Source organism: Oryctolagus cuniculus, chromosome X, assembly GCF_964237555.1.
Source record: "Oryctolagus cuniculus chromosome X, mOryCun1.1, whole genome shotgun sequence".
Lineage (NCBI taxonomy): Eukaryota > Metazoa > Chordata > Mammalia > Lagomorpha > Leporidae > Oryctolagus > Oryctolagus cuniculus.
This window is the reverse complement of record NC_091453.1, coordinates 6025535-6040084: the sequence shown is the minus strand read 5'-3', so window position 1 is coordinate 6040084 and position 14550 is coordinate 6025535. Positions and strand designations below refer to the sequence as shown.

At 46.3% G+C, this 14550-nt stretch overlaps 2 protein-coding genes across 28 annotated transcripts in view; both read left to right on the top strand.

Moving 5' to 3' along the window:
• MAP7D2 (MAP7 domain containing 2) overlaps positions 1 to 3499 on the top strand; it is a 136049-nt gene extending 132550 nt beyond the window's left edge. For all 10 annotated transcript variants that reach the window (XM_070067180.1, XM_002719944.5, XM_008272429.4 and 7 more), the window contains one exon: positions 1967 to 3499. In XM_070067180.1, the coding sequence (XP_069923281.1) occupies positions 1967 to 2048 (82 nt within the window). In that variant the 3' untranslated portion in view covers positions 2049 to 3499. The remainder of the gene's footprint in view (positions 1 to 1966) is intronic.
• Positions 3500 to 12689: 9190 nt separating this feature from the next.
• Positions 12690 to 14550, top strand: part of BCLAF3 (BCLAF1 and THRAP3 family member 3) — a 92201-nt gene continuing 90340 nt past the window's right edge. For 11 of the 18 annotated variants that reach the window (XM_008272428.4, XM_070067178.1, XM_008272426.4 and 8 more), the window contains exon 1: positions 12690 to 12848. The gene's annotated coding sequence lies outside the window, so the exon portion shown is untranslated. The remainder of the gene's footprint in view (positions 12849 to 14550) is intronic. The other 7 variants (XM_070067175.1, XM_070067174.1, XM_070067177.1 and 4 more) reach the window with 2 other exon arrangements.

The window sequence follows — 14550 nt, the reverse complement described above, 5'->3', positions numbered from 1 at the left end:
GGGTTAAACCTGCCACCTGCAACACCAGCATCCCATATGGGCACCAGTTCAAATCCTAGCTGCTGCACTTCCAATCCAGCTCCCTGCTAATGGCCTGGGAAAAGCAGTGAAAGATGGCCCAAGCATTTGGGCCCCTCTTACCCAAGTGTGGAAGACTTGGAAGAAGCTCCTGGCTCCCCTGGCTTCAGCCTGGCCCAGTCCCAGCCATTGTGGCCATCTGAGGAGTGAACTAGTGGATGGAAGATCCCCTGTGTATCTGTCTGTCTGCCCCTCTCTCTGTGTAACTATGACTTTCAAATTTAAAAAGATTTATTTATTTATTTATTTATTTATTTGAAAGTCAGAATTAACAGAGAGGAAGAGACAGAGAGAGAGAAGGGAGAGATCTTCCATCCATTGGTTTACTCCCCAAATGACCACAACTGCCAGGGCTGGGCCAGGCCAAGGCCAGGAGCTTCTTCCAGGTCTCCCATGTGGGTGCAGGGGCCCAAGGACTTAGGCTATCTTCCACTGCCTTCCCAGGTGCATTAGCAGGGATCTGGATCAGAAGTGGAGCAGCCAGAACTGTAAGCAGCACCCATATGGGATGCCAGCACTACAGACAGCAGCTTGATCCACTGCACCACAGTACTGGCTCCTCACCACATCCTTTTATAGCTTAATTCCAAGTGGTCTTCCCATGTCACAATCTTTTTAAAAATATTTATTTATTTATTTGAAAGAGGGGTGGGGAATCTTCCATCTGCTGGTTCACTCCTGAAATGGCTGCAAAGGCCAGGCTGAAGCCAGGAGTCAGGAGCTTCTTCTGGAACTCCCACATGGGTGCAGGGGCCCAAATACTTGGGCCATCCTCTTCTGCTATCCCAGGCACATTAGCAGGAAGCTGGATTGGAAGTGGAGCAACCAGTCTCAAACCAGTGCCCAGATGGGATGCTAGCATTGCAGGCAGTGGCTTTACCTGCTATAACACAGCACCAGCCCCTCATGTCAAACTTTTAAAAACATTTTTATATTCATAGCATTCTTTGTCACTTTATATTTTATGATGCTCTACTCCTATAGTAAGAAAAATTTGACTCCTGAAATGATTTAATGTAACCTTTTGAATTCTCAGATGAGGAAATAGGTTGGGGAGATCCCATTGCCAAGGTCACTGTGTTTCATGTACTTATTTGTATCTGACCTCAACTCTTGCCTGTTGACAGACTTTAGAATATACTTTTCTTGGTTCTCTGGAAGGTGGTTGCAGTCTTTTGATATGTGAGAGGGAAAAGCATGACAAATGAATTTAGGGTGAACTGTATCCCTGGTTTGGAAAAGCAGCTGCCTTCTTGGATACTGAAAACATTGATTCAACTCAGAATTATTTTTCTCCAACAGTTCCATGGCTTATGGAGAAGTCTGTTTTGTGGTTAATATACCTTGATTTAATTAGTTTCCCTTGCGTTCACTTACTTCACTATCCAATAAAAACCAGAAAATCCTCAAAATTTAGGAGAGTATCCATAGGTCTTCAGATTTATTTCCTACATCTCTAAAAGAATTGCAAAATGCTTGTCCAAAAAGAAAAAAGATCTTGACTAAATCATTTTATTCACACTACTTACATATTTTAATTTTTTATTTAATCTAGTTCTCACATTTTCAAGTGTATTAGGGGGCATATGGAAATGTATTGGTGGTTTTGTTGTCACAATGGTTGGGGGCATTCTGAAGGCAAAGCTTAAAACGTTAACATCTGCAGGTTTTAGGAAAGTCTCAAACAAGGAAAATTTGACCCACCTAAAAGAATAATCCTATGTCAAATATTGTTTGTTCTCTATTGAGAAATACTGTATGAGCCAGTGAAAATAGAGAGACAGTAAGTACCATACTTTGTGTCAGTGAGAGAGAATAGAAGCTACAAACTGCAAAATACTCAGTGTTTTCATTAACTCAACCTGGTTTTGTTTTTTAATTAACACAGGTGGTGTTTGGAAGCTGTGAAGCTCCTTGTGTCATCTGAAGAAGCTGCTATCATCCTTAACCTCTGGATTCCCAGTTATTAGATGGGAATGTAACTGTCTTCCTAGGTAGTATGTCAAACACTGGCCACTCTTGGTAGAAACCCTGAGACTTCTGCCTTGTCGGGCTTTAGCAGTTTCATTTTACAGTACTATTTACAAGCTTCTGCTGCTGCTAAGGCACCTCCTGTACTTCTCTATTATGGTAGTGATCTCTGAATAACCTGAGTGACTCAAGCTCAGAAATTCTCTTTATAGCCATGCTTCTTCCCAAAGTTGGAGCACATAAACATTTAGATGTCTTTTTCCATAAAATATTCTAGACATTTGCCCAAACTCTAGTTAAAGATATGCTCAACTTTGGCTGTGTATCTCCCTGTCTTTGTTTAGAAGGAGAAATTGAGGAGCTTTCTCCCCTCCCCTAAGCTGCCTTGGCATGGGGGTTTCTCTGTTGAAAGGTGCCATCAAGAAGCCTTTTTTATTATTAAGCTTTGCCACCTGCAAAATGCATTGCCTCACATTACTCTTTTGGGGGTTAAAGTAATAAGTCTGGTTGAGTAAGGAAGTAAGCAGTATGTAATAATTTCTGTTCTCTTAGGTGTATTCTTATATACATGGGCAACTGAATCTAGCCAGAAGCCTTTCATTTCACACCTAAAAATCTGCAAGCTATAGTCCCACACCATCAAGTGGCTGTCCAACTGAGCAAATCATGTGTCTCATGTGCAGGTGGCTAGTTTTCCTGTTTTTGCTATTTATCTATTGGGTCTTGGGGGTTTTAACTATTTGTTTGCTCCTGTGCTTGCTCAACTATGATGAAACCAGGCACAAATGAAAATCACAGTGCTCTGGAAGAAGACGACCTCAATCTGTCTCAGTATATCACTTTGAGAGACTATAACATGAAGAAAAATTGAATAGGGATACAAATTATACTAGAATGTATACTCTGCAAATTCTATGCCATATAATGCTGTTTTCTAAATTTTGTTTCTGGTGAAATGTGACTCAGCTTAAATGACCTTTTCTTAATTGAAGCTTTTTTTTTTTTGACTTCTGTAGTAAAGAGTTTGGAAAGATCTATAGTTCTGAGGAAAGTTTGCAACCCGGAGATATGAAGAAGTCTCAATAGTAATCTTATTCATGTGCTCTTAAAGCCAGCTATAGTTTAAAATTATATCAGTTATGGAAACTTGTGTATGTCTGTGTATGTGTATATACTAAATAAAAATACATGTGCCTCCCTTAATGCAGTGCCACTGATCTGGATGAGTATCAAGGGGAAAATCCCTTTTATGACAAGCACACAGAAAAGATAGCATGGTCTGATCTTCAAAATATGCCTTGCCATTTTTCTTAGAGCTTTATTTTGCTAAATGTCCCATTTGTTGTGATCTGTTGTACCTCATAGTACCATTTTCACTGTGGTAATGCCTCATTTGCATGATGTATACATTCTGTCTAAATGTGAAATACATTTTCATTGAAGAGTCTAATGGCTTGCTAGTAGTGTCTTGTTTGTTTCTGTAAGCTCCATGAAGAAGTACACTGAAACCAAACCAGGTGGGTGTTTTTAAATATTAAAGCACGGAGCTCCACCCGGGTCTACCATGTGAGTAGCAGAGGTTCAAGCACTTGGGCCATTTTCTGCTGCTTTCCCAGGTGCATTAGAGGGAGCTGGATCAGAAGTGGAGCAGCAAGGATTTGGACCTGTACTCTGATATGGGATGCCAGCATCGCAAGCAGCAACTTAACCCACTTTGCCACAATACCCACCCCCAAACCGACATTTTAAAACACTTGTGGAGGAGCAGACATTAGCCTAGTGGTTAAGACATGCATAGCCCACTTTAGGAGTACCTGGGTTTGGCCGGCGCCGCAGCTCACTAGGCTAATCCTCCACCTAGCGGCACCGGCACACCGGGTTCTAGTCCTGGTAGGGGCGCCAGATTCTTTCCCGGTTGCCCCTTTTCCAGGGCAACTCTCTGCTGTGACCCAGGAAGGCAGTGGAGGATGGCCCAAGTGCTTGGGCCCTGCACCCCATGGGAGACCAGGAGAAGCATCTGGCTCCTGGCTTTGGATCAGCGTGGTGCGCCAGCCGCAGCGCGCCAGCTGTGGTGGCCATTGGAGGGTGAACCAATGGCAAAGGAAGACCTTTCTCTCTGTCTCTTTCTCTCACTGTCCACTCTGCCTGTCCAAAAAAAAAAAAGGAGTACCTGGGTTTGATTCCTGACTCCCCCTCCTGGATCCAGCTTCCGGCTAATGAAGAACCTTGGAGGCAGTGGTTATGACTCAAGTAATTGGGTTCCTGCCACCTACACAGGCAGCATGGTTTGTGTTCCCAGCTCTCAGCTTCAGCTCTTGCATTTAGGGAGTGAATTAGTGGATTGGGGGTGGGGCGGGGCTCACTTGCAGATCTGCCATGGGTATCCTTTCCTTGTCAATTTTTTTTTTTTTGACAGGCAGAGTTAGACAGTGAGAGAGAGACAGAAAGGTCTTCCTTTTTCCATTGGTTCACCCCCCAAATGGTCACCACGGCTGGCGCGCTGCGCCAATCCAAAGCCAGGAGCCAGGTGCTTCCACTTGGTCTCCCATGCGGGTGCAGGGCCCAAACACTTGGGCCATCCTGCACTGCCTTCTTGGGCCACAGCAGAGAGCTGGCCTGGAAGAGGAGCAACCGGGAGAGAACCGGCGCCCCAACTGGGACTAGAACCTGGGGTGCCAGCGTCGCAGGTGGAGGATTAGCCAAGTGAGCTGTGGCGCTGGCCTCCCTGTCAAATTTATTAAAAATTCATCTGTTGCCAGTGACAAGTTGGATATAAGCTTGTTAAGTGATGGCCTGTCCCTCAAACTTCTAAGTACCACAAAATTCTTGTACTGATGGAGGGATTTCTAGATAGCTAAGACACAGTTAACTTTGGTATAATCTGTGAGAGCATTTCACATAATTTGACATTTAAACAAAATTATAATGGAAATGTTGACCTTTATTTTCAAGTAAGCTGAAACCCAGACCAGCTATTTTTGTATCTAACTCATTGACTTATCTGCTGCCTGGGAGGCAGTTCCAGCCCAGGTCAGGGGCCAAGTGGGCAGGACCAGAATTAGGAAGTCTCATGGTAACTTCTGGGCTGCCATCTCTGAAGCTGAGGGCCCAGTCTGCCCAACCCTCCCAGAACCCTCTGGTCAGGGCACAGGAGTGGATTCTGTTTTCATAGGCAGGCCTCTGACAGAGATTAGAAGTAGCTAATGTTGTCATAATCTGTAGCCACTGGTGGCAAGTCATTCTGAAGGAAAATTTCTAGTTTGTGAACATTGTAAATTTTTCTTAATAAATACAAATTTCCTCTTACTCAAATACTTTCGTATGCTAAATTTAAGCAGCAAAGGCAAGGAATTCATTTGTTTCGAGAGGTATACTCATTACCCTGTGAAGCAGCACAGGTCAGCCTCCATCCCTGCTCCTCAGCACGGTTCAGGAAGCATAGTTACATAAGAAAAGGCAGTGAGAACTCTCTGAAATCGGAATCTCTCCATAGAAACTCTTTTTTTGGGGGAAAACCCAGGAGAAACAACTGAAAAACTCTTAGAATAATTTTATAAGGGGAGGAGGACAGCTGTGAAAGATAGTTTTCTTACACATAGCAGTAAACAGGAAATAAATCCCAACAAAAACCATACATTTCCTAGAAATAACCAACTATATCTGAAACTTGACCAAGGGTTGTTAACACAGATTTAAATGCAAAGACGTGCGTGTGAGGAAGGCTAATAGCACTGATGTTGGCCCCGACCAGTGTGGTGCTCCTCTTGAACAGACGTCCCCTTTAATGCTGGGGTATTCGTCCTACAGATGTCTCCTTCCAAGATGCTGGGGAATAGTCAGCGAAGCTCGTCAGTGGAGTTCCTTGGCCGCAGGAGGCTGCGCCCTTGAGGTTAAATCTCCAGGGGCAGCCTGTATCTAATGACTGGATAACCCAAGTGTACAAAAAGCTGGGCAACTTAGAAGGGGCTGTTGCAGCATCAGTCACCTGAGGCCTTCACTGTGACTGCATTGCAGCCTAACTCCTCCCTTCTGCCTCCCTCACACCTGCTGTGCACTCTGAAAACATCCTTCGTGCTGATTGGTTTCAGAGTCTGTTTGCTGGAGATGCTGCCCTGTAGGCATTCCTTGTCTCCTAACATCCAAAACAACCTTCTGAGATAAGCATAGTTGTTTAAGACTCACTTCAAGGTGAGGTGAAGAGTCAGGCTAAGTAGCTTATCCAGGGTCACACACAGCCAGGAAGTTCAGAGCTGGGATCTCAACCGAAGTTGCCCTGGCTGACTCCAGCTCAAAACTCCTGTTTGGGGAGATCAAGCTGACCCAGCCCCTGGAGGTTCTTGTGGTCTACCCAGCTCCTACCTACATTGCAAGTCTCCCCATAAACCTCTCCAATCAGCAGCTTCCCTCACCAGAAGTGTTGCTGACTTTGCAAATCCTTGAGACTCTTCTGAGGGCATTTAATCCATCTTCGTATGGCTCACCCCAGCAGAGTATATGTAACTTTCCATCTGGGAGCACAGTTACATGACATCTTTTTTTCCTCATCTAGGAGGCAACCCATTTCATAGAAAACTTCATTTACTAAACAACTATGAATGAACACCTACTCTGCCAAATGTTTTGTTAGGCATGGGGATGGAACAAGAAGCAAGACTAAATATTGTCCCCACCCTCCTGGAGCTATAGTCTAGCAGGAAGAGAGACAGTAGATACATGATTTAAGAAGTTACTATTTACAGGTGTGATGAGTGTGAATGTCAGACCTCTTACACATTTTCATGTTAGAGCTTGGTGAGACATTTGTGGGATTCTTTGATTAATGTCTATTTCTTTCCCTCGCCATAAGTCTTGTGTAACAGCAGGACTGCCATATATCTATTCACCCAATACACATACCCAGTAAACATTTGTGAGTGAATAAACACAGTTGCTGCTGAGGAAATCCGTGAATTAACATTCATAGCCTCTTATCTACATGTCTTTCTGCCAGACTCACATTCTGTCACAAGGAAGGGACCTTGCTTTTTATTTTTGCCTTTAAATCCCCAGCACCTGGAATGGCACCTGTCACAGGGTAGACATGATAAATGTTGGTTGAATGATTAATCTTAAAAAATTGAGTGTTAAGTATAGTCCGGATAATTCTGCTAAACACACCAGAAAGTGATTTCAATATTAAAGGTGTCTGTCATACATAATAAATAACAAGCTCCAAAGGCCCACCCAGTGACATCAGGACTCGGGAAGCATTTCTTTCTGTGTGTGGGCTCTGAAGAAGGTTGCAGCAGCACCAGCATTTTATGTTCACACCACTATGGGCTCACACCATCATGGTCAAAGGCATGATGAAGTCAGTGGCAGACTGCTCTTTGTGCTGCTCCCTCCTTTTGCCAGGGAAGAAACTCACTCCCAGGAGACTTCTCATTTCTTCTTATTAGATCTTAGACCTATCCCTAAGTTAATCACTGGCCAAAGGGAGTGAGATCACCACATGTATAAGTTGAGGTAATCCTAGCTTCTATAACAAAAAACTCATGCAGAATGGCTCAAATACAATAAAAGCTCTTACCCACCCCCCCATGTGAAGTCCAAAATATATGTGCCTGATTACAACTGCAGTGAGTGGTAATTCAGGAGCCTGGCTCTTTCCATCTTGTAGTGCCATTATCTTTCAATTTAATTTTGTGTTTTTCTTCTTTCCAGGGAAAAGATTTATTTATTTATTTGAAAGAGTTACACAGGGAGAAGGAGAGATCTTCCATCTGCTGGTTCACTCCTCAGATGGCTGTAATGGTTGGGGCTGAGTCAGGCCAAAGCTAGGAACCAGAACCTTAATCCTCATCCGGGTCTCCCATGTGAGTGGTAAGGACCCGAGTAGTTGGGCCATTCTTGGCTGCTTTTCCCAGGCCATTATAAGGGAGCTGGATCAGAAGTGGAACAGCCAAACTGGTGTCCATATGGGATGCTGGCATCATAGGCAACAGCTTTACCTGCTATCTCACAACATCAGCCCCTTACCATGTTTTTCTACATTAAGCTGACAAAATAAAAAGTATGTGGAGACAGACTGCCTCCCAACCACCTTGACCTATAAGGGACACACACCACTTCTGCTCACATTTGTCAGCAAGAACTAGCCACATGGCTCCACTTAGGTGCAAGGGATGCTGGGAAGTATATTCCCTGGCTAGTTTGCTTCTTACCAGAGATGCTGCTACGCTGTGGAAGGAGGGTATGTAATTTGGCCAATAGTTTTTTCTGCCATGCCATGATTTACTTGGACTAGCGCTGTCCAAAAGGAATATAAGTCACAAATTTCAGTTTTCTAGTAGGGAACCTGGTAAGGGAGGGGTGGTAAATATAATGATTGTAGTAGTATAAAATTGACCACGGAGTCTCTTATATTCTCTCCTATGGGAGAGTAGGAATTGGAATGAAAAATTAAGACATCTCAGGTACCTAGCAAATACAGGGTTGAACAAAGGAAATTTGTTGGATAAATGAAAGTTTTGAAAGATTAATGACTTTTGAATTGGTTTATGCATTGTCCCAGGATACCAAAACATAGCGTTTGTGATAGGAAGAAACACATGAACTGAATCTATCAAGGATTTGGGGGAAGAGCTTCTGGAGAGAAGGCTTGCAGAATGTTTAAATAAGAGGAATAACAAACTTTAAAGAAAATACTTCGCAGTGAAATGCAGTTTTAATGCTAATCTCATTGTTCCTTTTTGCCTTGCATTAATGTAGATAGTCCACATCAACTGTTTTTCAAGATAATTGTTAAGTTGTGACATTATTTTAAAATCACAAATATTATATGACTTCCTGAAGCAGGACCAAGCCCATACACATATTACATTACAAAAGAGTTCACCAGAAATAATTTAAGGAACCAGAGGGTTACTAACAGCTACCAAATTTTGTTCAAGAATTCATCCTCTTTCTCCATAGGAAAACAGACATAAAGGCAGTGACTAGAATGAGCAAAGAGGAACCTACAGGGTAAGCCTATCTGAAAACGTCTTTTTCCAAACAGTATAAATCTTTTTTGTCTGTACTCTGCTGTTGACAGAGCCATTAAAAAAAAAAAGGCAAAAAAAGACAGAGTCCATAAAAGATACCTAAATCACGAGATGGAAGAAAAGGAGGGAATAGGGCCAGCTAAGCATTATGCATCAAATTTCATGAGCAGAATTAAACCACATAGCCAACAAGTGAAGAGAAAAACCCCCTGATTGTGTCAGTCCATGATTATGTACTGGGTCTTCAGAACGCTCATGGGAAATGCATATGATGAAAAAACTGTATAGATTTCAAAAAGCTTTTACCAATATAAACTTACTATTTTAAATTTGTATTTCTTTATTTGAGAGGATGAGAGAAACAAAGAGACAGAGTGAGAGATCTCTCATTGGCTGGTTTACTCGGGAAATGCCTGAAACAGCTGGAGCTGGCGCTGGCAGTACAATGCAGGTCACCCACTTGTGTGGCAAGAAACCAACCACTTGAGCCACTACTGCTGCCTTGCGGGGTTTGTATGTATTAGCTGGAAGCCGGAAATCAAACTCAGGTACTCTGATCTGGGATGCAGGTTTCTTTACTGGGCTAAGTGCCTGCTCCCATAAACTTATCTTTTAGTTCCATTTTGCCAGAAACTTTTTGAAGTACCCTCATAAGTGCTAATGTTGCTGAAGGCAGAACTAACACAATCCAAAGTATAATCCAGATGAAAACCCTAAGAAAAACCTGGGCTGACAGTGTTTTCAAAAAATAAAAATATTTGTCCTACTTTTTTTTTTTAAGATTTATTTATTTATTTATTTGAAAGTCAGAGTTATACAGAGAGAGGAGAGGCAGAGAGAGAGAGATACTCCATCCACTAGTTCATTCCCCAGATGACTGCAACGGCCGGAGCTGCGCCCATCCAAAGCCAGGAGCCAGGAGCTTTTTCCAGGTCTCCCATGCGGGTGCAGGGGCCCAAGGACTTGGGCCATCTTCCACTGCTATCCCAGGCCATAGTAAAGAGCTAGATTGGAAGAGGAGCAGCTGGGACTAGAACCGGAGCCGATATGGGATGCCACTCTTCTGGCCAGGGCATTAACCCACTGCGCCACAGCGCCGGCCCCTGTTCTACTTGTTTATAACTTTCTTTTTCTCACACCAGTGTTTTATAAAGAAAGCTACACAGAAGGGCAGAGGATTTGGTCAGTCTCCTCAGAGGCTTTCTGCCTCCAAAACATGACAATGACAGTGGGCACTTGGGGTAATTCTGGATCAAAGCCTGAATCCCTCTTTTAAAATATTGTTACTTTTGTTCCTCATATATGGATTTAAAAGTTAGCCTGAATTTCATATACGTTTTGTGTGCTCCTGCTGGCTTGCAACTGCATCAGCAATGAAGTATTTCTCCAACCTAAGTGTGCATGTGAAGCGCCTGATAACTTGCTGAAACACTTGCCTGCGCCCCATTCCCAGAGCCTCTGATTCAGTAGGTATAAGCAGAAGCTTTAAGATCTACTGCACGGTTCAGTCCTTGCGCCTTTTCTCCTGAAAAAAACCCCAGTAGTGTCTGATAGGGTCAGTTCCTTCAGTCTGCATCCCAGGAAGAAGAACCAAAACAAATATGCATTTGTTGTTAAAATCTACCGAGATTTTAGAATTGTTATTGTAGCATAACCTACTCTAATTTTCTAAAAAAGGTTTTTTTTAAAGATCTATTTATTTATTTATTTGAAAGAGTTATAGAAAGGCAGAGGCAGAGAGAGAGGTTTAATCCCCAAATGGCCTCAACAGCCAGAGCTGTTCCGATCCTAAGCCAGGAGCCTGGAGCTTCTTCCAGGTCTCCTATGTGAGTAGAGGGGCTCAAGGACTTGAGCCATCTTCTACTGCTTTCCTAGACCATAGCAGAGAGCTGGATCAGAAGTGGAGCAGCCGGGACTTGAACTGGCACCCATATGGGATGCCAGCACTGCAGGCGGTGGTTTTACCTGCTTTGCCACAGCTCTGGCCCCTGAAAATATTTTTATTTATGTATTTGAGACAGAGGGAGACAGAGATTTTTCAGCTGCATCTCCCACACGGATGGCAGGGGCCCAAGCACTTGGGCCATCCTCTACTGCTTTCCCAGGTGCATTAGCAGGGAGCTGGATGGGAAGTGGAGCAGCTGGGGCTTGAACCAGCGCCCATATGGGATGCTACTATCACAGGCGGCAGTTTAATTTTTCAAAATTAACTAATTTCACTTGAAAGGCAGAAAGAGAAAGATCTCCTTTCTGCTGGCTCACTCCTCAGAGTCCCCAAGAGCTGGGGCTAGACCAGGCTGAGGCTGGGAGCCAGGAACTCAACTGAGGTGTCCCATGTGTGCCGCAGGGACTCAAATACTTGAGCCACCACCTGCTGCCCCCCACGGTGCACATGAGCAGGAAGCTTCCAGACACTCCCATATGGGGTGCAGGCATCCTAAGAGCTGGATCAGAAGTGAAGCAGGCTGGACTCAAACCAGTGGTGCCCATGGTGAGGGCAGATGCTTGACCTCCTACACCGCAGCGCCAGCACGGGAACTAAAGCTTTGAGAAGCCATATCAGTATCAACAAAGCAAATCTAATGCCCATTGGAATGCTAAAAAAGGTGTGGTGATGATAAAATGAGAACTACCACAGGAAACTGAACAAATGGAGCAGAAACTTATTGTACAATGTTGGAGAACCTTCCTGATTGAAGCTTATGTGGGCAGATACGCAGGCAGAGAAACATTATTCTTTTTTTTTTTTTTTTTTTTTTTTTTTTGACAGGCAGAGTTAGACAGAGAAACGTCTTCCTTCCATTGGTTCACCCCCCAAATGGCTGCTACGGCCGGAGCTGTGCCCATCCGAAGCCAGGAGCCAGGTGCTTCTCCTGGTCTCCCATGGGGTGCAGGGCCCAAGCACTTGGGCCATCCTCCACTGCACTCCCGGGCCACAGCAGAGAGCTGGCCTGGAAGAGGGGCAACCGGGACAGAATCCGGCGCCCCGACCGGGACTAGAACCCGGTGTGCCGGCGCCGCAAGGCGGAGGATTAGCCTAGTGAGCCGCGGCGCTGGCCAGCATTATTCATTCTTAAATCGCAAAAATGTCAGTGAGAAGGTAGTTCTGTTTTCCAGGTAGAAGCTTCATTCGAGGCCATGGGCCACGGCTAGCGGTTAGGGGAACGGTCAGAGACTGAGCAGGCGGGGCAGACGCGACAGAGGAGTGATTCAGGTGAGCAGGTGCTGGAAAGGCTCCGAGGGCCCAGTCAGGGGCTGAAGACCGAGGCCCATGTACTCCGTGGCCATCTCTGACTCCTGGTACGCCCACCTGCCCAAAGCTGGAAGCTCCACGAGACCACGCTCCGGCCCTTGAAAGAGGGGCAACCTCCAACCCCCGCCCCTCAAGCCCCATAATCCCTCAATCTACAACGCTCAGGGCGTTCCCTCTTTCTCGGAGGGCGGGTGGCATAGGGCGCAGGCGCTCTGGACAGGAAGGCCGAGGTGGAAATGGCCAGTAGAGGGCGCAGGCGCCCTGGACGGGGCACCTTCACGTGGGGAGGGAGAGGACGGTGGTCCGCGAGGGAGCCGGCTCAGCGCGAGGCCGAAGACAGTGGGCGGGCCCAGGGAGGGGGCGGGGCGAGGCGGTTCCGGAAGGAAGTAGTTCCGGGTCTCGCGGCCTCGCTGAGGTAACCATGGTGCCGTGGCCGCATGAAGCGGCCGCCGTGTGAGGGGCGAGGTCTGAGGGGCCGGCGGCGGCAGTGGCTGAGGCGGCGGTGGTGACTTCCCTGCCCGGTGAGCGGTCCTGGGGAGCGGGCGGGGCAAAGAAGGCTCGGATCCGCAGGGAGGGCGTGTCCGCTGCCCACGAGGGGCGGTTCTGGGGTGGCGGCTGGGGCCGCTGAGAGGATACGGCGGTCCGAAAAGGGTTCCAGAGGACTTTTCTGCGTCCCTCAGGGGGTTCAGCCGGCGCCTTCCCTGAGCAGTGGCAGCCTCACTCGGGCTCCCTTGCATCGCTTGGGCCCCTCGACCTATCCCTCCTGGGTGCCGCGACCCAGGCGCCTACAGCCGCCACCTCGCTCCTCCCCCGCCGTTGGGCAGGCTACCGTCTCCGCGCTTCGGAGCCCTGTCGTGGGGGCAAGAGGGGAGGCTGCGTCGGAGGACGGTGCCCCCGTTCCCTAGGCAGCCCCTGACGCGTCGCCTGCGGGACCAAAGCCTAGAGCCGCGGCTTTGTCCTCGGCGTGAGGCGCTCCTGGCGCGCCGCGGCATCTTCCCCTGATAACGTCGGGAAACGAGTAGCGAGGGCTGCTCTTTCTCTTGTATCGCGAAGTCAATCTGGCGCTTTTAGAAACGCGGATGGAAGCTGGCGCAGCTTTTGCGCTTCTCTAGGGTGTATTAGGAAAGTGGGCCAGTCAGCTCTGCCCTGTCGATGGGACGGTGGGAGAGACGGCAGAGAAACTTGCTCCAAATATCTCCTCCCGAGGTGTTTTCAGGTTGTCTCTTAGGTGGTTGCCTTTCTTTTCTGGAACAAACTACAAAACACGGGTAGAAATCGGAAAGATCTCTTGGGCTTCTGGCCAGGGAGCCTTTTTAGCATTTTTTAAATGGGAACGGATCCCAAGGAAAGACTGGAATTTGAAAGAAAATTTTTTAAAATTTCCTTCCTTCCTTCCTTCCTTCCTTCCTTCCTTCCTTCCTTCCTTCCTTCCTTCCTTCCTTCTTTCTTTCTTCTTCTCTTCTCTTCTCTTCTCTTCTCTTCTCTTCTCTTCTCTTCTCTTCTCTTCTCTTCTCTTCTCTTTTTTCTTGCTGTAGATTCCTAATGAGTGCTTTATTTTTCAGTGGTGTTTTCATAGTAAAGTTTCATTTTTAATGGCACTTTAAAAAACAGCTACTAAAAATTTCCTCTGAAATCTCTGCTGTTACACAAGCTTTAAAAGATCTTATTAGAAAAACTTGGGGGGCTGGCACTGTGGCGCAGTGGATTAACGCCCTGGCCTGAAGCGTCAGCATCCCATATGGCCACTGGTTCTAGTCCCGGATGCTCCTCTTCTGATCCAGCTCTCTGCTATTGCCTGGGAAAGCAGTAGAAGATGGCCCAAGTGCTTGGGCCCCTGCACCCATGTGGGAGACCCGGAGGAAGCTCCTGGCTCCTGGCTTTGGATCGGCACAGCTCCGGCCATTGCAGCCAATTGAGGGAGTGAACCAGTGGATAGAAGACCTCTCTCTCTCTCTTTGCCTCTCCTTCTCTCTCTGTATAACTCTTTCACATAAATAAATCTTAAAAAAAAAAAAAAAACTTGGATAGGGTGCCTGCGTTGTGGTGTAGTGGGTTGAGCCACTGCCTGTGATGGGCACTGATTGGAGTCCCGGGTGCCCCACTTGCCTATCCAGCTCCCTGCTACTGCACCTGGGAAAGCAGCAGAGGGTAGACCAAGTCTCTGGTCCCCTGCAGTCTCTGCTGCAGACCAGGATGAAGCTCCTGTTTTCTGATTGGCCCAGC